Here is a 26,255-nt window from a genome sequence, read left to right on the forward strand (position 1 = left end):
AGCTCAGACTCCACCTGTCAATCAAGCTTCACAATATCTGGTAAATAACATCTTTTTCAAGTATTGAGAACCTAGGATTCTGCTCAAGAAACGATTAGTAGTCTTTTTTTCATTCAATTTTCTCTCTAAACAAGGAAAGAAATGTTACACGAAGTGCTAAAACAAACAACATTACCTTATCCTATGGAGGGTCTCTGTTTTTTTTTTTTTTCCATTTTCTTTTTTTTCATTTTCTTTTCTTTTTTGAGGGAAAGTGTATCAGTAAGCCAAGAGTTTAAATTACTGTAACAGATGCCTATGGATCAGGTGTCCTTAGCAGCAACGATTTTCTGCTCAGGTTTTTATCAGTAAATGACAAGCACCTTCCCTTTGAGTCCCCATCACTCCCCCTCTTTCCTTTCTTCAAGTTCAGTGGAAACCAGTTCAAGCAAGCAAAGGAATCAACTAATGTAACAGCCGTTTTAAAAGGTGAAGTTTTCCATTTCAAAGGAGCCTCTAATCAATGACAGGGCGCAAAAGGGAATGCACGCATGTTTATGCGCGTATAGCACAGACTTTAGAGAAGCTTTGGGCTCATGTTCTTCAAAATCAATATGACCTAGCCAGTTACAAATTTCATATCTGCTGCATGAAACAAATGGACTTCTTGTACGAGCTGGGTCACAAGGATCATGCATATTACATCAGATTTTGCATATGAAGAGTGCAAACATTGCAACATTCCCAAACACATTTTCTCTAAGAACATAACCATAATTCTCACCCCCCCCCGCACAGAGAAAGAACCCAACTAAGTCAACCTGTAAATTTTATTTCTCTCACTGCTGTTTGCTTGTCTGACTTCCCAGTTACGGCAGCTGTCTTTTCTGGTTTACTTTTCAATACCCCTCTGCCTCCTCTGACCATACAATGACCCCCATTTTTGTTCTACAGCAGCAAAGGAGAGGTTCGATCCTTCCAGCTCTGCTTAATTCATCCCCCAAAGCTGGGTGAGGAACACACAACACAGAAATAACTATTACTGGGCAGCGCTAACATTTTATGCCAAGACCCAGTCGTGCCATGAAATGCACACATCTTTCTGAGATGTTTGGGTCTTCGAAGCCTCAGTCTGATCCATTCCCGCTGCCTTGTGACATTCTATCCCACAAAACACCATGGATTTGTATTAGGCACAAATAAGGCCACCCTTTTTTCACCAAACGTACATTATTCTTTAAAAAATTTTAAAAGGAAATTAAGTCCCTGCACTAACAACTGTGTATAAAGAACGACTGAAAAGAAAACAAACTAGTTGAGTGCGGATTCTGTGTTTCATGTCCTCATTAATCAGCATTCCTGAAGGAGGGGACATCCAACACAAAAAACCAGCAAAAATTAAGACTCTCTCCTCTTCTTTTTGAGTCCTCTTAGTTTCTCCTGGATGCTATCCCAGAAATTTGTCATTCTGTGAGTTCAACTTGTTTCACTGTGAGAAAACTTCTAGTATTTATGGTATCCCCATATGGTGCTACTTGGAATATTTCTGGTAGCAAGACATTTTAGGAGGGGCATTTCATAAATAACTCCATGTTTATCACAGTTATCATGTGTCTGTTTTGCAAGCTTCTCGCTGGCACACGTTAACCACTGCACGGACAGGATGCCCAGTTTACAGCAGCTGATGGTAAGTATGGCCAGGCAACAAAGCTGTGACAACTATCTTTCATGAGCTAGGGAGGAAGGAGGCAAAAGGAAAAGGGCTTAAAGTTTATAAATGGTAACATTAAGAAAAAAACCAACCCCACTCTGTTTAATTTTGGGAACATTTGCCAGGAAGCACCCTTTTAGAACAGTGCTGTTGCCTGCAAGGTTTTCCCTTGCAAGACTTCCAAATCTTTGAACGATTTCACCTAAACAGTTGTTTTCCCTTTAAGGATATTTTTATTTCTAGAACTGGCTGGAGGACTAGTTATTGTGTCTATGGAAAGACAACAGAGATGAGAATTTTAAGAACAGTAGCAAAACTGCAGTGCTCGCAGCTAGCATTATTTCTATACATCTTAATTCCATGAGAGACAACGAAAAGTTGAATTCTCTAGGATATGAATCAAGTATTTACAGCAAACTGCCTTTATACTCTGGGCATTCACTGTATTTTGAGAAAGCCTTGTTTCCAATTATATTTTGGTAAAACCTGCTATTCAGTTGTTCTTTCCCCAGAGAAAGAAACCCCCCCCCAAGCCTTTTTACGATGAGGACTGTCATCATTTTCCCTGGGAAAAGAAAAGAAATACCAGGAAATCTCCCATTGCTCATGTGTGACTTAAAATGAAGGCTGCATTTGGCACCAACTAAAGAAGCCCCAACACCTAACAAACCTCGGTCCTGTGGCATTGGTGACTGGCTCAAGGCAGGGTGGGAGCTGGATTCTGACTGGCTGCCAGGAGGCTGCGGTGGCATCTGACTGCCTGTAACACACAGAGAAAAAAGGGAAAATAGACTTGCTTTTAACATTGCAATGCACAAAACCAAGCCTTGCCGCATTTTTCAACCGCTCAACAGCAAGTACCAGCTGTATAAGGTAAACACCGAGCTCAACAGGTCTAGAGTTTTTTCAGTTTTTTTCCTTTTTTTTTCCTTTTTCTTTTTTTTTTTTTTAAAAGAACCCACAGAGGAAACATGCATAAACATATTTAGCAACAGGCATGGCGAAATGTTCAATTTCGTATTGAGCGAGTTCCCAACCTCACCGACATGATCCAATTTATAGCTGCAAATCTCCTGACACGTATTTCTGTTAGAGAGTTTAACAAAATCCAAGTCTGCTGAACAATAGGGCTCATCCTGCTGAGCTTAAACTGGCCTCCAGCCAGGCAGACATGGACCGCTGCCAACAATATTACCAATGAAAAATTCAGTCAATACAAAAATGACTAACAACAACAGTTTAGAAAGTATTTCAATGAATCAGTGGTTTTAATATTATTTGAATGTCCACACAGAATATGGGAATAAAGAAGAATATGTAGGTGCACGTGGTGAAACTGAAGCACGTTTAAAGAGACCAGACAGAAAGGGTGTATCTTATTATTCAAATAAAGGCAAAGGGAAGATATTTGCTTATTAAAATATCCATCCAGAACAGAGAGACCCGTTTTTATAGCCTCCTTCAAAAGACACCCACGCAGTTTATCCACCCAGAGAAGAAGGGCACTCACAGTGCTGCCTGCGAGGCTCGGGACACGAATTCTTCCCTTTCACTATTACTGCACAGTAAAGCAGGTGCTGATTGCGTTGCTGCGAGTCACTCCTCCGGGTCACCACTCAACAGCACGTCAAGCCGGGGAGGTCCACGCTGCCACGACACCCCGACGGGCTCGTGCCCAAGAGCCAACCTGCCAGAGCCCGAGACTCGGATGTCCCCTGGGACTCCTCTCCGCTGCTGGTCTGAGACACGCCTGCTCTTGACAGCCCAAGCGGCTTGAAGACCACCTCAGGTTAGGCAGCAAATATATACTTTAAGCATTTAGACTCCGCAGTGATGAGCGCGGTATAAATAGCAGCAGACAGATTTATACCCTTCATTCTCAGGAACTGCTCGGATTGTTTTCCATTTGAAAGAAATGGAAAGAATAAAAAACACAGGCAATAGATTCGTGCCTGCTGAGACTCATTTCCTCCTGCTCAGCAGCCGCCCCTCCGCAGCGGCAGGAGCGAGAATCCCGTGGCCGGTCCTGGCGCCGGGGAGCCCGGCTAACGGGGGGCTAGCAGGGGCTGCTCGCTCTCCGGAGCCACGACAGGCCCCAAGTTGGACGTAAACGCAGGAAAGCAAACGTGTCTGCTCTGCCCCATCCACTTCCCAGCCCCAAAAGCAACTGGCTGTCGGCACCGTCTCTAAAGAAAGGCCAGATTGATAAAGAACAAAAAGAAAACCCATCGAATGTAGAGCGTAACCACTGCCTAGCTATTCAGATGAGGTGCATTTGCACTAAAAAACATGACAGCCAACATTACCGGGAGCAGCTGTGACAACTGTCTCAGAGATGCAAATGCTGGACCAGAGGCAGAATTGCTCCTCCAAAAGACCAAACATGCCACTCAGCACCAGAGGCTTTGGGATCCACGGCCCATTCATGAACTCCGAGGCATATGACAATAATATTCCAGCTTATGTTTTGATGTCACTCAAGAGCGGGCTGCGGAGACGGTAAGTGCCTGCATTATAATGAACGCTTTCTGCTTGACAGGAAGGATTCAGTGACTCAAGATTGTAAACAAACAGCAATTCCATGTTAACACGGGGCACTGCCACTTCCACTGTGTACGCCCAAGGCACCGCTATCAGAATACTTCAAGTAGATCTGAACCATCTAAGATTTTTATAAATACTTAGGGAAAAAAAAAAAAATAAAGACAGGGGTAGTCCTGACTGCACCACACAGCTCCCAGTAGGACATCCCTCTAGGTGGAGGCTCGGCAAACTTCGAGAGACATTAATAGTGCGTGGAAGATTTATGCCAGACAACATAATTTTGAATGCGTTTATACAAGGTCTTTAATTTTTCACATCGATAATAACTTCAGTTATCTGGCAGGAGCCTCATCCTGCACAGGCAGATGTGCAAGCACGGACCGGGAGTCAAAGCCTAGAACAGCGCGTGTACGACATGTACAGAGAAATCATTTTCATCTGCATCCTTAGGGAATACCGGCTCGGGAGTTTTTCAGATTCACTGAAATTATTAGCCTCTGCAAACTTTAACGCTGTCTTATTAGTTCACTTCTTAAAGTTTACTTCTCGTCCTTTTCTCTATTGAAAAAAAAAAAGTAAAGCAAAATTTTTATTTCATAAAGGAAAACAATTTTGTAAACAAGACCAATGCTACGCGTATTCAAACAAGTAACGAACTTGCAAGAGAAGTGCCCATTATGCTAATTATCAGTGGGTGCTACAAGCTATCCAGGTGCTGGACATGAAAGTATCACACTAAAATGTTTTCAGTCAAGCTGCCATTTTATCCTTAGAAGTGATCTGAAATGTAAAGAAGAGGTTAAGCACCCAAATACCTTTGAAGACTCAAACTGAACTCTTAATTTGGGTATCTAACTCCTATTGATTGGGAGCTGATGACAGGACTTTAAAAACCTTTGAAGATCCTGTCTGCCATGCTTTTTAAGTTTCGTTGTCATGAAAAGAAATGACCTTAAAGATTTTCCATTTCTTTCCTTTAAATGATATTAATCCTTCTCTCTTTCAAGCACTACCGTAGCTGGGATTCTTGGAAGACACTTTAAATAATACATGAACAGACTTTTGTATTTTTCTTGGGAAGGAAAACTTCTACAAAAGAAAACCAACCTATTTTCTTTTTAAACATAAATTCTACAGCTATTTAAGAGAAGGAGAAACCTCAACATATTTTTTTTCACTGACAGACTACTGCCTCCTTTGACCCAATGACACACAAATGGAACTTTAAGCAGGGATGACCATTTCCCATGTTTTGTATATTATTGTTGCCGCACTGGTGATATACCCCACCTGCCCAAACTTATGCAAAGTAAACACTGGATGTTTCACAGTATTTTTATTATGCAGGATCACAGCAAATACAATAATGCATGTTAAAAGGATAGATGCTGCCACACTAGTTCTTTCACCTGTATGTAACAGAGAAGCAAAATGGTATTCAAATTTATATAGCTACCTTGTAAAATCAGTTGTTAGAACTACTAAAACCAGCAGCCTACCTAATATCATATGTCTGCTATTTAAAAAAAAAAAAAGTCAGTTGAAGAGGTGAGAGAACTAAAAATGCTTAATAGCACAGTGGTAAGCTGGTTTTCTATTTTTCAAATTATGTTAGACATGCTTTTAGACATTTTGTATGAGATTTTGAAAATCTATGCTTGAAATAGTCAGGATAGCCTGCACTGCACCTTTGGAAAAGACAGTTTGATAAAAGTACTAAATGGTGATTGCATTATGACTACAGCCATGAAATCTGCAGTTAAAGTGTAAAAAGTAAATTCCTTAGAGCCAACATAACAAGGAAGAGCAGAGCTTTGATATCCTGCTGAGGAGGGGTCCTTAGGATGAATTACAGCCCAAATCGTTAACGTTTTGAAACATGCTGAGGGCTCTCTGCTCCCATCACTGTAATGACACTGGAGGATGCTCAGCAGCGGTACCCTGTATCAGGTGGACAATGCCTCACAGAACTGAGCCTGAACAATTGAATCAAGAAAGCACTTCGGTGATAACAGGTTCCCCCTGGGAAATTACTAGTTAAGGAGGGAAGGAGGGGTATCAGCACAGGAATGTTAAGATGCGTGAGGAACTGGAAAATGGGGGGGACTGATCACAGCCTGTGTTGAAAGGGGAACATCAAGCTGGAGGAAAGTCAGAAGTTAAAGATCACGTGGGTTGTCTTTGGGATAATTCTCAATTTAATTTTTCAATTAAAAGCTAGGACTGGATTAATGACATTGGCTGATTATAAAGTAGTCAATACAGAAGATGATCAAAATACTATCTAAGAAACTGGACTATCTTTTGGGCTGGAGTAACAAAAATGCAAAAATTTATACTCACAGACCAGAAATAGGCCTTTTCTAACTGAAGAGCTCTAGGGTTATCAGTTAGAAAACGGGAGAAGAAAAGAAAGGAAAATCTGACCATATTGGTTGATCTACAGATGGTTACAACCTACAAACAGTTATAACTAACCATCTGATGTCACCCTGAATCAAACAAATTTATTATTAGGATGAATAAGGAGAATTGTTTCCAGTAGAGGCGAGGAAACATAACGCTATTGCTGACGTGTCAGTGGTGAGCCTTCACACAGAAAAACCCAAAAAAGCCTAATGCCAACTCAAACGGGAACTGAGAATGGCTACCAGCATGAAATGACAGGAGGCTGAAAGAGTATTATTTAGCATGGCAAAAACTAAAGCTGTGATTTTGTGACTTCTTTTTTAAAAATATATTTGCGGCTAAATATCAGGGAGGAAAAAGGGCACAATGTTTAGTAGGATAATCAAACCATTACTGGAATTTGAAACAACTTCCTTTTAGGAATAATGAGGTCCAGGAAACCTAGTGATTAAGATGAAATGTGATAAAATAATGGGATTATATCACACAGTCGATGTGACAGTAAAGGCTCACAGACCGGAAGGGATATTCTGGGTCTCGGATCCTTACATCAGAAATGAAAGATCATAAATAGGCTTCTATATAGGATTGCTTTAAATGAGCTTTTCAGGAAATTGGAAGTGAGGTGCAAATGACCTCAAAGGAAAGAAATTTTTCTATGGGTAGCATAAAGGGAAACTGGTCATGTGGTTTGCGTTATCTCTTTCATCTCACAAAGCCTATGACCCCTTAAGAAGAAAAGATTATTTTCTTCCTTAATTTATGCATTGTAACTAAGTTTCCTGTTGTATCAACAGTATTTTTTAAATGACTTATTCATCAGACTAAAAAGCAAGGGTTGCCTGCATATCCCCCCAGATTAAGACACGCAAAATATTAAAACCTTCCCCGTATCCACACATGAACCTGAGCTCAGCTGCTTGAGAAGGCCAGTGACACCAGGACCCTTTCAGAGAGAGCAGCCGTGGCCCCACTGAGCCACTCTGGGGGGGGGATACGTGGAGTCAAGCATGCTGGAACCAAGCCTCCTGGCTCTGCTCAGCACCAGCCTGCAGCTGATAACCCCTTGTAGGGGGGTTATCCTTGTAGGCTGGTAAGCCACTGCCTCCTGCTCACCAAGACAACATCCATCATTCCGACCCCGGGGTCTCGGGACCAACCCCGAAGCCCTCCCGCCTTGGGATGCCCCCGGTGGCTGGCTGGGTGGGCTTGCTGAAGGTGAGATCGCAAGCCGCTGATTTGTTCTGCCGTAACGAAAAGGGTCTGTAAACACAAAGATTATCAACTTAAACCAGGCTCACGGGTGCTCCACATTACAAAAAGTTACCAAGACTGTTGTTGGGCCTGACCCAGATTTTCTCTATTACCTTTTAAAACAAATGCATCGTGCTCCAAAGACACGAGATTCCCTAACACACGAGTATTACTCACAATCCACATAAAATCAAAGTTAAAAAAAAATACTTTTCATGATAGTATATAATTTTCAAACTACTAATCCTTGTAAGTTACAGTCCATCTTCTTTTCCATATTTGTGCTACATTTACCATATCAAGGACTGGGTTGTGAGCAAGTTCCAGAGACGTCACTGCACCCTAAGAGCTAAACTGCTCTCAAATCTCCATTAAAAAAACACAACGCTGAGCCAAGGTGGCCTGCAGAACCCTAACTCTGACTTTTCTCCGCACACATGCAATAGCATAAACATCTTAATTTCATGACCAGAAGCGACTTGTTTGACATGATATAACATTTAATTCAAAGCAAAATTGACACTGACAGGATGAGGTAGCTATTCAATATTTTGTTTCATCCTCATTATTCAGCGTGTAGTCCCAAGGTATTACTTATGGAACACCATCCAAATGTCACCCTCACTACAGAATAACTCATTATATTATGGTCTTTTTTTAAAAAAAAAAAAAAGAATTAAGTAGCTGAAACTGGGGTTTGCCAAATTAGACATCCCAGTTTTTATTCCCAGGTTGCGTAACCTCTGAGTAAGGTAGGAAGACTTTTAATAAATACTCAGGAATATAAAGTGAAATAATTGTTAGTACTGCTTAAACCGACAACGGGGTGAGCGGCAAGGGGCAGGAAAGCAAATATATTGCCCCCCCAAGGCCAAACCTCCCTTTGCTTGGGAGGGGAAGGGAGAGCAGCAGCAGCCACTGCAAGAGGGTCTGTTTCACCCATGCCCCATCCAGAAGCCACCTCTGCCTCTGGACGGAAGGGAAGCACCACAGCATTTTTTTTCCCCGAAATTTTTGGCAACAAGCCCATGGCAAGCTGTCAATGGAAATCTTCAGAAGGCAGCGACTCACCCGAATAACGAATGGACTTCCAGTAGGCCACAGCAAGCACCTCTCTGCCCGAGGACTATTCCTCTCCAACAAATTTCAAAATCCTGCTGCAAACCAGGAAGGCACTAGAGCTCCTCAAAATTAAGGATGCATCGCTTATTTATTTATGTAAGCCAAGGCTTAAGTCAGTCTAAATCTAAGGATCTCTGCTTCTCTAGCCTCAGTAACAGCCACCCCAGACCTGTAATTTCACTTTAGTTATGAGAAGTTGTGTTTGGGGGGGGGATCAAATTCTTTCTGCTTTCACCTCTGCCTAACTCCACGTTCATTAAATGCGTTATTTCCATTAAGCTCGGGAGAGTTCCCAGCCCGGGGTATTTCTGCTGGAGGCCGATGGAGAATGGCGCAGCCCAGGATAGCAACCAGTTAAATCTTTTCTAATCCCCGCATTCAGAAATGGTGGCGCACAGCGGCCGGCGGCCAGGGGCTGAATAGAGCAGGCAAGCTCATGTTTCTCTCACCAGGCCAAATTAATAAAAACAAAACCTGATTTCTCCTTCTCGTTTTCCTATTCTTCCCCGCTCCCCAATATTTTTCCTCTTTCAAACAATTTTTTTTTTTTTTTAAATTTTTTTGTTTTTGTTTGAGAAGCTTAATGTTTGGCTGCCTTGTGAAGAAACGGGCACAGTGACAGATGAAAGGCCGTATTCATCGCCTAATTCAGAATAGGGAAAAACCGACTGCTGTGCATTTAAGATTCTAACAACCTTGCAATTTTGTATAGCCGTTTTCCCCAACCCGTTCTTTTGAAGAAATGTGCTTTTATTCTGTTAATAACTAACCACAGTTGCAGCAGCATGGATCCGATTAGCAGTTCTTACGCTACAAAGGAGAGGGGGGGAGGGAGGGCTGCGAACAGGGTTGCCAATTTGTCCACCTGGGTCCCCAGGAGAAAGATTAGATGAGGCGCTCGCTCCTTTCTTCCCCGCTCGCTCGCTGCTCCGCACTAGACAGACCTCTTCAAAGCTCAGCCACTGACTTCATTTTATTATTTCCCACCACCCCACCCCATGCCCCCCCCCCCCAAAATCTCATTTAACCGCCCCTCCACATGTTTTGCACTCTGTGTCGCCGCGTCCCTCCAAAGGGACGGCGTGAATTGGGATGAGAGGGGTTGGGAGAGGCTGCAGCCACAGCGTGCCCGGCGCTTTCTCTCACACTCTCTATGGGGCCCTCTGAATTGCTTTCAGATTTCGTAAATTATATTCTCTTAAATTTGTGCAAACCGATGAAAGAAAGTGTCTATGTTCTTTAGGGAACAATCCAAACCCTGTAATCGTGCTGTATTTTTTTTTCACTCTGTCCTGTTAAGCCTTTCCTAAAAATGATAGTTTTGCTTGCATTTAGACTGAAGTAGAAGATTGCAAAGGGTTGCATGGACTTAAGTCATTTGTAATTACTTGGGATACGACATTACATGTTTGTTAATGAAAAAAGCATATGCTTCGGCTACAGAAAAAACATTCTCAATTTCTTTACGAAATGTCAATTAACCAGAATATAAAACTGTAATTGATGCAAGTGCTAAATATCTAAAAGCTCTTAACAAAGGACAGGGTAGTATTTCTTCCTTGTATTTGGCTCATTTCTTCCTTCCAGAAATGAAATCTACCCTGCCACACACCTGAAACTTAAGACTTCAGAATTCCATTTAGGGAGCTAATCCAAGTTCCAAAAGGAGTAATTTTTCATTATCAATGCTCATTTTCTAGACCGCATTTATAACTATGAGAAGTTCTTCTCTAAGCTGTTCCTCATTGTGACTACTACTTTTAAGAGCCTGACAAGCACAACAAATGTAGCAGACGTACACTCTAGTATTTGCCATCTAATAAAAACCTTAACTCCTAATTTTAACATGGCCTAATTTCAGCAAAACCATTTATCAGTATTCATTTATACTATCTGCAGTGTAAAAACATGCAAGGTACCAAAGGAAGGGTGACTGCAAACTGCAATTGCTGTTTCTTATCCATATCTCTTTTCCCTTGATCAGCTACATGTAATAATTGCTCAGAAAAAAATATTCATCATCGGGGGCACTAACTCGAAAGACCAGCATTGATGGAGTTTCACTCCTCCCTACTCCTCCTGACTCTCCAAGTTCAGGCAGGCAGGTGGAAACCGGAGCAGCGCTGATATGTGGCAATGAACTATTCTGATAGTCCTGCCTGCTACTTCCCGTACAAGTTCATTGCCTGTGATTAACGGGCGTTTTAGTAGAAAAATGTTACATGCTGTCATATATACCATCCTCAAAAGGAAAAAAAAAACCTCTTAGATAATCTACTTTTCCTTATTGCATTATATGGCGTATTACACAGCCACGGTCTCAATGGTTCTTGGGGACGGGGGAGAAAAGGGCGAGTTGAATGCATAAAGGATAAAAGCACCTTGAGGCAAACCCGCTTCCAAAAACCATTTGGTGGGTCTGATCTTCCTGAAGACGAGATCTATCATGCCATATTTAATCTCACCCGACAACGATAAGCTCCAAAGACCGGTGCAGAAGCGGAGCAATTCTTCATGTATTTTTAATCAACTGAGAACTTTCATCCGGCGAGCTCCCTCCGCAAGGTCACACACACCACGCGCGGCCACGTGCCTCTCATGCAGTTTGCAAAAGCCAACTTCTATGTCAGCTTCTGTTTGAAAGGGGGAGTATCAACGTTAGCAACCCCTGGTTATATCATTTATAAACATGCAGATGTGGATTATTAAAGATTAATGCATTTTGGGATTGGTGTCGGCATTCCGTTTGTCTCACGCCGAAACCAATTCTGTTCTTCATTAGTCAACGACAACCCACATCACCCTGTTGTGGAAGAAAAATCAAAGGTGCAAGCGTGAATTGAGAATAAGTGATGAAACTGATTACTAAGAAACTTAACGGCTGTAATCAATCAACATATCACAATAATTTGAGTCCGCTGCTATCTGGACTCTAGATGGGGAACAAACAGAAAAGCTCGCTGTCAGAGTGAGTTGTTCTTTTGTGTTTGCTTTCTAAAAACCCACTTTGCAATTTGACTTCCATATCTACCTACGGAGCGGTGCTGTCACAGGGCCATTCAAATCTTTCAAGCTGCAGCTCAACCTGTGTGAATTCTGTCCCTAAGGAAGAAAAACAATATCTTGCTTTTCATTAATTTTTAAAAAAATTATTATCTGGAGGTAGTGGAAATGTTCCTTTTTTAAGGCTAAATGGCTATTTTCTAGCTGGCCCAGAATTAATTCAAGCCATCTTTGCGATTGTTCAGGTTCCTTCTAAGAAGGGACGCACCACGTAGCTGTCTAGTCAAACCTGACACTAACTATGAAGCATGAAGTCCTCTTCAAGTATCTCTAATGGCAGTGATACACGGTCTACAGGGAAAATGAAAACTGCAACAGCCTATCCCACCACAGAAACCAAACCCCCTCCGACATTTATGCTCTATTTTATCTTGGTGTAACAACCATTAGTCAACAACAACAAAAACATACTGATGGAAACGTGAGAGGCTTTTCCCATTCACTCATCAATCACTGCTTAGTATTGCAAAGGACGAGGGAGTGAAAGACAACCTTTTAATTTATGGTAATACACAAATTAATGCTCTATTTGGCAACACAAAGTAGGAAAGAGAATCTATGTTTGTGTAGCCAAATAATAACTACGGAATAAAAAAAAAAAAAACCCCAAACTTTCAAAACCAAATATACACTGTATTAAATTTCTTGACAAAGACATAAGTGGGCTGAGCAAAAATGTTAGAAAGAAACGCACAGGTTAATGATTAAATGTAAACAATAATTGTCCAATGATGGCCTTAAAGTATACATCTAAAACTAACAACAAACATACCTGTCAAATCTTGGCGGCTGCGGTTAAGTATATTTGAATTTTGTTACGTGAACCAGAGCACATGCATAATCATGCAAAGATTTTAATTGGATTTCAACAGCCGTCATGCTCTGGGTGGATTTGTACCAGCACGAGGCTACCCGTGACTCGGAGGGTGACAAGATGTAGCCTGTCCTACGCCCGCTGACATGGCCTGCTCGGCCCCAGCCGCCCCTTCGGCAACCGCCCCCATGGCCAAAACAGCCCTGCCGGCAATCGACGAAGAGGACAAACCAGCTATGGGGCAGAGCACGGCTATGGGGATGTGGGAGATACCCACCTGGTCTCCCGGGGGAGGTTTAGATGTTTGTCGGGTGCGGGAGGACCCTCAGTGCCACGCTCCTCGGACCCCGCGGGGCGTTCAGCCCATGGGGCAGGAATGTTCATCACTGGCTCACACCGCAATTAAACACTGAAGGTGAAATGTGTGACTGTGAAATATCAACACTGATAAACCAGGTATTAAGCAACTGAAAACACTCAAAACTAAACACAGAAAACTACCCCTAAAAATAACCACCCAGGGCATGATGTTTTTGGTGATTTACTGTTTTTCTATCTGACGCTTAACTTAGAGCTGATGAAAAAGCAGCAGGTTGATGGTGCTGGAATATGAAACCCTCTGTTGTCAGGAAAACTTAACAGGAGGAACTCGAACAGCGTGTCTCTGCCTCATTTCATCTCCTGCACCTGTTCTGGGAAGACCACCTCTGCGGAGAAGGACACCTCCCTGATCTCTCCGGCCAGACTGATGGTACAATGGCAGTTCTGACAGTGCCTTTTGTAGCACGGGCTTTCCTCAAGAAACTAGATTGAGACTGTTTCATTATTTCATGAAGCCTTGAGACAACAGATTATTCATCAGTTGTGACCTGGGCTGAATTCTTATAGGTATCCCAGGTTAGATGCTCCATATGCCACAAGCAATGCCTCAAGCTAGAGCACCTTACAATTTGCTTATTTTTCCTCTTATCAAAAGACCGAAAAACTCCAAATGCTCTTCAAACCCTTCAAAAGAAAGGGTTTTAAACTGCTGCTACGTGAAACATCCACATATTTAATTTGTAAGCATTCTAGATTTGCAAAACTGCTGAATAGATGTTTTGTGCACTAGCAGTGATTAAGAACATAGCTACGTCAATGGCATTTTGTGTTTTGTTTTTTTCTGGTCTGGATGCCAATGAACAGCATGCATCTTCCTTGCAACAAGCTGTTGCAAGATTTTTGCCTCCGGAGAAGCCAAGGGGGAAATATTGATAAATGTGTTAAAATAATCTTTCTAGACAGGGGGATCATATTCATTTTGCATAGATATAATCCCCTTTCTTCTTTTGCAATTATTTTAGGGTATCTGTAAAACTTCAACAAAAAAAAATAATGTTACAAATTCACTTTCATATGGTAGTCTTCTCTCCCTCAAATAATGTTTGAAAAGAGTCCACGCTGTGTAACGTACTAGCAGTGGTGGTCAATGGAGTAAGCATGTGGAATAGCTCGATCCCAAGCAAAAGATTTTTCCAAATTCTTGTTTAAAACAAGATCTGTCTGATTGGCTTGTCTTACTGCAGCCACTTCTGGAAACAGTTAAACTCTTAGGCTTCTCCTCTTACAAGGCATGAAAGAAAGCATCACTTCTATTCAGGTTTTTGCATTAAAATGTCCTTTTGGACTATGGTAGACTATTGCTCATTTTTTCCTCCTCTCAGCATTTTAGTCACTCTGTTCTATCCATACACTGACTAACATGCACACCAAGGCAAGATTTCCTGTTACAGCTCTCTCTGGGCATCCCATTCCCCTCTTGCTCCTTTTTTTTTGCCTGGAGTCCTAGCTGTAATTCTGATGGGTGCTGGATTTCCACTTACCCAGCTGATCAATACAGGAGGGGAAGACCTCCAGGTTTGCAGAGAGTAGAGTTGATCACTGAATGAAACACATCAATTGATTCATATAATTATCAGAATTAAGAATGCGGGGTCTTTTTAATCAGAGGAGGGTGCTGGCCACTGGTTAGCATAAATTAAGATGACTGGCAATAACATTCCTAAGTGAGAGTATCCACACATGGATTTCCTTCTGAAAATTGTAACTCCAGCTGTATCCAAGCTCCTTGGTGAAAGAAGACATCAATACAATTGTAATAAAAACAACAACGCAGTTGATGCTTAACAGAGTGAAAATAAGTGTGTTTGTTCAAACGTAACGTATTAAAATCACAAGTCAAAATTCCAATCTATGTGAAAAAAAAATACTTTTACGGATTTCTAAAGACAGCATTTGTTATTCATTATGAGTATAGCGTACCCTTCTTTTCTCAACAGATAAAAATTGCTGCACAGGTTTAAAAATAATAGAATCAATTAATTCATACAAAATCTGCTTGTCCATCATGGGTTAAAGGATTCCTGGCCTATCAGCAATCTTCCACAGAACTCTTAATATTAAAAATTTTTGCTGCTTACACCGCAAGGGAGAAAGAGCTGACAAAAGCCTTTGGCCAGTGAGATCAAAATTGGGGATGGGGGGTGGGTAGAAAGGGGAGTTTAGCTTATTTACATTTTTGCTTTGTTAGTAAACTGGAATAGCTGGAACAGGAGGGAAAGGAAAAAAAAAAAAAAAGAGAAAGAAAAGTGAAATTAACAGCCACTAAATCTTCTGGCAACAGCAGTGCATTTTGATGATGTGCTGCGTCAGCTTCCACTAATGGTTTAGGGTTGAATCAGGCACAGTTCAAGACCCAAAGCAGTGCAGGGCATCACATCTCATCCTTCGGAAGAACACGTACCCTAATTATGAAGATGGCTACAAAATAAAAGAGATCGGGATTTCTGGCAAAGCAGAATAATGATCTGCTTAGCAGGAAATCAGAATGCCATTCTGGATCCCTAAAAATCATAAAAGGGTAGGATTTCAGTCCTGTAATAACTGAGTGTCTGAACGAGAAGCGTTACCGTTTTGAGAGAAAAGTATCTTTCTCAACAAAACCCGTCCAAGTTGCTTTTTCTGCTCTTAGGGGTTAATCTCCCTGGTCTATTCCGGTAACGCGAACGGAAACAAAGGCTGTATATGTGTGTGCCACTTACCACACAAAAAACATATCCGTCCAGTATTTCAAGAGAGCACAGGAAGGAAATGCCCACTGAGCTAGGGACGTGCCAATGTCACTGCTGCCTGTGCCAGTCCATTCCCGTGACATTCGCGGCGTGCGGCAGAGAGCAACGCGGGGCGGCCGGCTTGCCACGGGGTGGGGAGGCAGCTTAAACAGGCAGTGGAAGAGAATCAGCCGTTTGGGAGGTTTAATAGGGGGCTGTTTTGTTTGTCTGGCCTTTTGATGTTAAATTAGTCTTCAATTTTGTTGCGAGGAAGGAGGCACGGGGAAAAGGATGCTTCCCTTCCAGTAAACCCCGGGAAAGCAACACCTTTATTTTAACGGCCTTCCCACCACGAACCCCCTGCAACATTTTGGCTTTCCCTCGCCATAGCTATCAGCAACACAACAGCTGCTCATTTTACAATGACTTGCTGGAGAGAGAATGATTGAAAGAGCCAATCTATGTCACACGGAGAAGCTGTGGCACAACATCGCAGGAGGTAATAGGAGAGGAATGAGGTCAGAACAAACAAGGGTAGGGTGAGAACGGAGAGGAAAATAGCAGCGAACAAAATTATTAAAGGCGAGACGCTGTACTACACAATTTATGTCTAAAAACGGCCACAACCCGAACGCTGCAAACAGCCACAGAAATGCAAACACCCTCTGTGCTACTTTTCCATAGAGTCTCCTGAAAAAAAGAGACGGATGGAAAAAAGCCGATGAAAAAAAAGCCACCCAAGTTCCTAGTAATGAAGCACAGCAGTGGCAATACACTTAGGTGAGAGCACAGCCCAATTCGTACGGCTTGAAAGCCCCGGCACCCGGCGGCATCCCACTATTCGCGGGGTTTTAAATAGCAGCCTCGCTCGTGTCATCTTCCAGCTTGGGGAACGCAGTGACGGGAGCGGCAGCAGGAGGAACGCTCCCCTCCGGAGAGCCCTGCGTTAGCTTCTCGCCTGGGAGTTCACCTTCAGCAGAAGGAGCTGCAGAGACCAGGAGCTCGCCCACGCCGGGGAAACAGCGGCTGGCGATTTTTGATTTAGCGCCATTCATAAAAATCCTTCCTGGGAAAGAGTTGCCTTTGTGTTACCGCAGCAGACCGGAAAACCACCACGCAAAATGGCGGCAGGGTTTGTACGAAGAGGCAATACTTTTCATTAGGCCGGTCACAAAAATGAGCTTTTGGGCTCAGCTGAAGTGAGGAAGCGACTCTGACCCTGGCCTTTGGGCCCACAACCCTTCTATTTTTACCCCACAGGGATCGATTGGTTTCATAAAAGTTATTACTTTCCCCTCCACGCTGCATTGTTCCCATCCTTATCTACCATGGCTACAATAAAGCTATTTTCAACGTCACAACATTCTTTCCCTATTCAGCAGTCAGGCTGCTAAAATGCCAATCCATTTACTTGCCTGAATCCGACTGTGGGAACATGTTACCTTTCCAGCTTGGGGGACTATCTGGCTTCACTCAACAACAGGGACGGGGAAATACTCCACGTACTGGGAAATACACTGCAAATACAAAGCTACCGTATTGCAAATAATGCAAATACTCCGGTCCTGCCGCTGCCCCTGCTATTCCTGCCCCACCTGAGCCCGTGCTGCCGGTCAGAGCGGCTGGAGAGGGGAGAAACGACTGCAGGGCACACGTGTAGCATCGGGGCTCAACACGCTCAGGCCACGTTCAGTACACAACATTCCTGCATCCACTGAGCTTACTCCCCTTGGCTCATCTAGTTTAACCTCTGTATGCAAACAGGCGCCTAACGTTTCACACAGTTACCTTTGTATGGAATACCGAAACACACGCTACTCGCTGAATTTTAACCTGCATTTGGTTTACAGCACATCTAATGAAAGGGCATCACCGGTTTTGTTTCTTTTAACTGAGCTCCATGTCGATGTTTGTGTGGTTTTGAAGCAACTGGTGTTATCCCTGGGGTACTGTCAGCACTCTCCTACTCTTAGGAATTCCCCTAGTATTCCAAATGTCAGAAAATAATCAAAAACTTGAGCATCAGAAAGAGAATAAACTAATCTGAAATACCAAATACACACTGCTGCCTGACCACCTGCAAGTAACATGCCAGATGGGTGGGGACAAAGTAAGAACTGGAATTAATGCATGCCTTTTTTTTTTTCTTCTGGGTAATTTCCACAAATTTCTGAACATACATGAACGACTCTGTGGCATACTCTGTGTGGTACAAGAGAGAGCGGCAAGCACGCCACTGGCATTCCAGTTATTACCGGTAGGGCTGAGATTCCTAGTAACTTTTTGACCTTTGCAAATATTAAGAAATACCTCATACAATAGTCTGTAATCGTCTCCAAAATTACATTATCGCAACAAAGGGCTGGAAAACCCCCACCTCATCCTACAGGTCTGAAACCACCATACAAGTCCAAGAGTCCAAACCAAAAAAAAATACACGGTAAACACAAAAAAGGAGCCTTATAAATAACAGAGAGAAATATCTGACAGACAGATGACACACGTACCAAATACAAAAATTATGTTTGAGTATTCTCATCTGTCAATGATAAAGACATTTATCAAACACATATGTGGAGTCAAGTTCAATTTTGAGCACTCTGAGGGCTTGGCAGCTGAGGGTTAGGTGGAATTTAAGCCAGCTTTAAGTATTTTTATTTTTGCAGAAAAGGCCCTGAAAATGCAGGATTCTCAGAAAATAAGTGAATTTGGAATACAGGAGCATTTATTTATGTAATAAACCCACGTATCGTTTTAATTTTGTTTGCTGGAACAAACTTACCTGGAATACTCGCTGGAGAAATGGGACCAGACCTCGACTGGTTGCTTCCAACGGGAGAGCCTACGGGGGAAGGCGATGGTCCCCCGGGGATGCCAGAGAGATGCGGAGAAGCATGAGGGGAGAACGGAGACTGTGCAGGGTTGCTCTGCTCCCCTTGGCTGCTCGTAGAGCCCGACGCGCTAACGGCCGAGCTCAGGGTTGCTTCGGTTCCAGTCGGCAAGTCGTCAATGGATCCAGATAAATCCTGAGGAAAAAGCAAAAAAAGAAGAAAGTTAAGTAGTGGTATGAACTAATAATCAGGCCACAGGACTCAAGAGCTGGCACGGCGACGAGGTCCGTTTGTTTACGTATTGCAGCAGATAACCGAGAGGTTGTCTTTCAGGTTGGCGCATGTAGTTTAATGATGGCAGAAAACGAGGATAGTACGTACAATTCTCTGCTTAATCTCTAACTCTTTTGAGAAAAAGAACAAGCGAGGGCAACAAATGAATTGGAACCAAATTCACTCAACATTGAATTTAACCTTTTCCATCTGGATTAAGCTTTCAAAATTAATCCCACAAATTCTGCCTGAGCATACTAAAACTAATGAAAATGATACATCAGTTTCACTTTCACACAGTATTTCATTTTGGGGTTTGCTACCGTTACAATCACAGTTTATACACTTCACTCTTCAAACCATCACCAAAACGAGAGAAGAAGGGTGTAAAATAGGCAGCCCTTCACCTTGCAGAAGAGACACGAGAAGAGGCCCTGCCCTCAGCAGCAGCACAGGACCTGCTGGCCACCTGGGAGCAAGGAAGGCTGCTTCTCTATTTCCAGATCATCCAGTCCCAAACCCCTGCCATAGGCAGGGACACCTCCCACTAGAGCAGGTTGCTCAAAGCCCCATCCAGCCTGGCCTTGAACACCTCCAGGGATGGCGCATCCACAGCTTCTCCGGGCAACCTGTTCCAGTGTCTCACCACCCTCACAGGAAAGAATTTCTTCCTAATGTCTAATCTAAATCTCCCCTCTTTCAATTTAAAACCATTACCCCTCGTCCTATCACTATATTCCCTGATAAAGAGTCCCTCCCCATATTCCCTAAGGCTGTAACACGGGAGTTATACTGGTCTTTGGATCCGTGGGAGTAATTTGTTTGCGCTGTCCTTCTTCCATGAGTATTGGCAAGGCACACGTTACGGAGCATGTTACTATTTGTATTAGCGAATTAAGGTGGAAACACGAGGCAGAGAGCTACCTCACACATAAAACAGGTCATTAAAGGACCTTTGAAGCTTCCAATAACTGAGATGACAGAGTGTGTTACTTTAGCTGATACTGACTTCACTTGTTTGGCTCATGCAAGGGGTTCCACCATAAACAACAGGACCCATCATCCGAGTAGCCCAGAAAGAACGAGCAAAGAGCTCAGGAAGCAAAGCCTTGCTGCTGCCTAATTTTCATAACCAAAAATAAAGATATTTTTAGAAGTTACAGAACTTCGCATTTCATGCAAGAGGTGTATTTAGAGTAAGAGTCCTGCCCGATGCGTGGGAGGCTCACAGCCAGCCTCCCCTAACAGGCAGATGCAGTCCGTCGTCCAAGCCCAACTCTCACCACAGGTTGATTTTGCTTTTACCGGCAAGCACAGAATTGTGTATGTGTATTTCATTAATTGTACATGTATTTCAATAATTTCGTTAATTTCATATGAAAAGCAGAAATTAAGTTTGAAACTTAAAAAGTAAATCTATGCGTGGACTCCACATTCACTCCAGTAGACTCCCAAATCCCTACAAATGGAAATTTAATTGTGAAACAGGCAATAAACTATTTTCATTGTTTCTTTTTCGAAACCATTAACTGTAGAAAATGTAAACAAGAAATAGCACCATTTGATACTGTGTAGAGCAACGCTAGAGATTTTTCACAGTAGAATGTATTTGGCGAACAGGTAAGCAATTACTGCTTTTCCATACATAATATGGTATTCCTCTAAATGGAATCAAATCGCTGCTGTCGTGATGTGTAACAAATGCTGCAGGAAGTGCTGATAAAACAAATGCTGCTGAAAAGCATATAATAAAGCCCTGAAAACCGAATGTAGCAGAATAGAGGCTATTCTAAAGGAATACAAATTCCGCATAAAAAACCAGACAGACACCCAACCGATAGAAGATATAGAAAACACAGGGTTTTACGTTGAGAATAACAAAGAGTTTAAAAGGGTGTGTGGATTAAAGCTTTCATTTGTTTCAGCAAGCCACGAAGCACTTGAAAAACAAACACACCAAAATAACCAAAAGCCATGAAGCTGTTAGCACTGTCCGTGATGAAATCATCTGTTGTCCAGGGACCAAGGCAAAACCTGACCGCTCCCCACAGCACCTCCCCAGCACCGAGCATGTGGGTGGGGGAAGAACCTGGGGACAGGAATGAAATTCTCTTTTCCCATCAGGTCGCATCTGACTTCTCCAGCCTCCCGCGGGGGTGGAGCGACTGAGGAGTCCCAGCCATTCCCTCAATCCCTGCCTTCCAGGGATTTCCTCACCAACCTGATGTAACTGCTTCACCAAAGTGGAAAAGGAAGAGGAAAGCCTGGATGATGCTGGTGTGTTTGAGGAGCGATGCCACGCCAGCATCCCCAGCACACGCTGAGGGAGCAGCCAGGCAGGCTCAGCACACCCGCTGTGCCTTCCCCGGCATGAGCACCGGGATCTCCTCCCCGGGCCTGGGACCTTCACAATCAACTCATCTGCCAAGGATGCGACAGTCTCAAAATTGGAAAATCATGGGTTCGATGGATGGACCACTTGGTGGATAAGGAACTGGCTGAATGGCTGCACTCAAAGGGTTGTGGTCAACGGTTCAATGTCCAGTTGGTGGCCAGTGACGAGTGGAGTTCCTCAGGGGTCAGTACTGGGACCAGTGCTGTTCAACATCTTTGTCGGAGACATGGACAGTGGGATAGAGTGCACCCTCAGCAAGTTTGCCAACGACACCAAGCTTGGTGGCGCAGTCAACACGCTGGAGGGAAGGGATGCCATCCAGAGGGGCCTGGACAAACTTGGTGGCTTGTGCAAACTGCATGAAGTTCAACCAGGCCAAGTGCAGGGTCCTGCACCTGGGACGTGGCAATCCCAGGGACAAATACAGGTTGGGTGGAGAATGGCTGGAGAGCAGCCCTGAGGAGAAGGACTTGGGAGTGCTCGTGGATGAGAAGCTCAACATGAGTCGGCAGTGCGCACTGGCACCCCAGAAAGCCAACTGCATCCTGGGCTGCATCAAGAGAAGTGTGGCCAGCAGGTCGCGGGAGGGGATTCTACCCCTCTACTCTGCGCTCATGAGACCCCACCTGGAGTACTGTGTCCAGCTTTGGAGTCCTCAACACAGGAAGGACATGGACCTGTTGGAACGGGTCCAGAGGAGGGCCACGAAGATGATCAGAGGGATGGAACACCTGCCCTATGAAGACAGACTGAGAGAGCTGGGGTTGTTCAGCCTGGAGAAGAGAAGGCTCCGGGGAGACCTCATAGCAGCCTTCCAATATCTGAAGGGAGCCTACAGGAGAGCCGGAGACGGACTCTTGGTCAGGAAGTGTAGTGATAGGACAAGGGGTAATGGTTTTAAATTGAAAGAGGGGAGATTTAGATTAGATACCAGAAAGAAATTCTTTCCTGTGAGGGTGGTGAGACACTGGAACAGGTTGCCTGGAGAAGCTGTGGATGCCCCATCCCTGGAAGTGTTCAAGGCCAGGCTGGATGGGGCTTTGAGCAACCTGGTCTAGTGGGAGGTGTCCCTGCCCATGGCAGGGGGGTTGGAACTGGATGATCTTTAAGGTCCCTTCCAACCCAAACCATTCTATGATTCTATGACTCTATGATGGTAGCACTCATTCGTCAGACCCATCTATAATATATAATACATAACCCTGATAATGAGGTTGCTCTCAGCACAGCACAAAAGGCTGTTGCCTGTCTAGATGCCTGGGCTGCGCTACACAACCTTTACCTTGTGCTACAGCAGACTAAAATGAGGAATATCGGCCGTTCGGCGCAGGGTGGTTTGCAGATCATTGCTTTGTATTTTTTGTTAGCATACACTTCCTGGCCCTACCTAGTCTTCTAAGGTAGAAAGCTCGAATAGGCGAGCAACTGGGAAACTTCCAGCATACAAAGGCTTTAGAAACACCTCTGTTATCCACAAAAGCTAATTGGGAAATTAAAGAGAAGGAGAAGAAAGACTTTATGTGAAGCACCCGGACAGAAAGAGCAGAAGTCAACTTACTGCTCTCCTATTATCAGTATTTTAATGCTTGCTTTTACCTCAGTTTAACAGAACAGTAATGAAGTCATGTGCAGTTTCCACATCGCAATCATTTATTTATTTATAAAGTACGGTACACGTACACATTATATACGTAAATTACACGGATATACTTGCATTTACTTAGCATATCCATATGTAAAGCTATTAAAAAGCCTACTAATAAGAGAAATTCACAGTGGTTTAAGCATACAGCCTAGTTAACAAAGAAGCTCTGTAACTAATACTCCTCTAGAGGACAATTTAGTCAGCAGGGCACCAACTCTATTCTTCTTTTATAAGTACTATCAGATCTATGATGCCTGTAAAGAACAGAGAGACCTTACTTACTGCATCTCATTCAAACCAAGGCACCTTCAAGCTACAGTGCTTCCATTTATCTTGTTGGAAAGTTGGCAGGTTAGGTAATTGCTGGGATTTTTTTAAGGGGATGAAGTCCCCGTACCCTAAGGCATGCCTTAAATTTTGCCTCTTTTCAGAGGCTTTTTCTGGAAAGCACTTGTTTCTTCTAGTAAAATGAAGCAAGTCTAAAATTACCAGAAATCTCTTGTTTCTTGTAGATCCGTTTCTTGTAGAGTAATCTTTTTATTCTTGTCTATGGTATTGGTATGACTATATTTTCAAATGTGGCACCAAATCTAAGAGAAAATGAAGGACAAAATAATTCTTTTCCCCTGTCACAAATCTGTATTACAGTTCTGTATTCTCTACGTCAGCTTTACATCCCAGGACATCCCAGCCAGCCTTCAAAGTTCATTTCTAGACAATACCTTGATTACAAACTGAAATGTCCCTGCGCAGGATTTATCTCTTTAAGCAAAGTGTTTTATCTCCTACTATCTTCACTTCTAGCCTCACCTTCCACCCATGCACAACCTTTATTCTTGTCCCTCTGACAAGTACAAGAGCTAAAATGAACAGAATCACATTGTGCTTGGGATTATAATGTTATGCCTTCCTGGTGGTACGATCTTATCAGACTGACAGGAGAGACACTCTTGAAACAGCACACCAATTTACTATTGCAACGCGGCCAGCAAGGGGTAGAAGGGAGCAAACTGCTTACATAGAGCCAGGAAACCCAAAGTTACTTACAAAGAGAGCGTAAGAAAAAAAAATAAATACAAACATCCAAATATAATATAATAACGTTAACTCACTCGAGGAATACACCTAGATCCAATAAACAGCAAAAGGGAGACAACAGTAACTTGATAATACCACCACAATTTTACACGCAGAGTGTGACAGGATTAGAGCATTCACCATAGAGCAAAAATTTACACCGCAAACATTTCATACAGTTGCTGGTTTTGCTCAAGGGTGTCTCAGCAGACATAAACCAAGATTCTACTAAAGGGATGCCTTCCTAAATACCTATGGTTGAAAAATGATGAGCGCCTTTCTCTGGAATCAGTGAAAAAGGAAAGTGTGGAGCACCTTGCTAACTGAGCTCCTACACCACTAAATTACACCCTAAATTCACCGACTGTAGTTTGGGGCTGTCTTGCAGGGATTGTGCAGAGTATATACAACCTGGGATTTATTTAACCTTCCCCACTATTGCCTACCAGTTCCTTTATGCTCAGGGAGTAGAAGGAAAGCAGAGGTATTCTGTAGGTATTAAAATTAAAAGACACACAAAACCTCCCGAAGAAGGTCTCCAAGACCCCGAAGGTCTCCAAGAAGCTGAAAATCCCAGGCTCTACCCTGCCATCCGTTTTGCTAGCACAAATCCCAGCTCTACGTGTAGGGAACCGGCTGCAGGATCAAAGCCCTGCTCGCTCCAATCAGGCCTTCCTGCAGCATTTTCATTAGGATGGAGGATGGTGCTGCTCAAAAGACAGGATCCTGCATGAAATATCCATCTCCTTAACACGAATCTCTGCTTTAGAAGTAAAATTATACATACACGCAAACATATTTTCCATGTAAGTATGTAAATATATATTCAAGCAGACATACACTCTGCTATTGTTTTGGAGCCATGGGGGATTATGAACAATATGCTCTGTAATTGAGATTAACTTTGAACAAATGATTTGGCTGACAAACACACACACGCACACAAAGGGAAAACCCACAATAGCTCTGTTTAAATTTCAAGATATTTGTAAGACCTCTTTTCATCACAAAGCAGCCTATAATAGCATGTTTCAAGAAGTCTTCCAAAGGCCCTGCTGGTCACATTGTCGAGGCAGCGAGCGAGCTAACAGCCTCCCATCGCCTCTGCAACTGGAAAAACACACGGACACAGTAAGGATGGGGACCACGAGGAAAATCCTTTCATGTTCAAAGGCTGCCACCCCCTACACGGGTGTCTTCTCTCCACGCCAGCTACATTGAGACCCTCAGCTAAGCACACCAAACATACCTAAGGCACATCCTCAAATAATTCTTCTTTAACAGGAGACAGCAAGGCTGCCATTACATTTTTGCCAAAGTGCCTTTTACAGCCCTTACTCGAATGAATTCGGGGACAGAAAACAAGGTCCATTCTCTGAATCTTGTTAATTCAAAGTTTGGAGAAGGAAAAGTAGACAGGAGCACTTCCATTTCAAACACCTCCTTGAGGAAAAAGCTTGATTCTTCTTGACAGGCACAGCTCTACATCAGAACACGCTACTGGAAGGAGGGGATTTGTTTCAGATGAAAAACTTACTTGCAAGACAAACCCAAACTTTGACAATAGTTGGGCAGAGGTAATTTTCAGTTAGTCACAGTATTCATCGGTCTTACTTTATTCCACTTACCAGATGTTTTAGTGTTTTTAACCAAATTTTCAACTTTAACATCTATGTAGTAAACCATTCAAGCAATACTCCAGATGAAGAAAATTCTAAGTATATGATAAAAACACTAGCTTCTTGCACTATATTTAGTGACAAAGCACTACTTGCTGGGGAAACACATTCCCTACATTCTGCAGACATCACACACTTCCCAAAATAACTCAGCTACTGAACTGTCTTGCAAGGATTCCGATCAGTATCAAACGCCTTCTCTGAGAAGTTACACAGGGAAGTCCCTGAGGATGCAAAACGTTTTCCCCAAAAGCCCTAGACTCAGTCAAGCAACTGAGAAAAAGCGGAAGCAAACAATGCAGTGCCGGTGCTCTGCCTGCCGTCTTTGCAGCCCATGGGATCCTGGAATTACATCAGTCTTCAAGAAATG

The 26,255-nt window shown here is 43.1% G+C and overlaps 1 protein-coding gene across 4 annotated transcripts in view; it reads right to left on the reverse strand.

Annotated features, from left to right (window-relative positions):
- The window catches only part of ARID1B (AT-rich interaction domain 1B), a 343,106-nt gene that overhangs the window by 83,547 nt on the left and 233,304 nt on the right, over nt 1-26,255 (reverse strand). For all 4 annotated transcript variants that reach the window (XM_074144442.1, XM_074144445.1, XM_074144443.1 and 1 more), the window contains 2 exons: nt 18,768-19,011; nt 2,361-2,450 (listed from right to left, as the gene is read on the reverse strand). In XM_074144442.1, the coding sequence (XP_074000543.1) occupies nt 2,361-2,450; nt 18,768-19,011 (334 nt within the window). The remainder of the gene's footprint in view (nt 1-2,360; nt 2,451-18,767; nt 19,012-26,255) is intronic.

This window comes from Numenius arquata, chromosome 2 (genome assembly GCF_964106895.1).
Source record: "Numenius arquata chromosome 2, bNumArq3.hap1.1, whole genome shotgun sequence".
Classification (NCBI taxonomy): Eukaryota; Metazoa; Chordata; class Aves; order Charadriiformes; family Scolopacidae; genus Numenius; species Numenius arquata.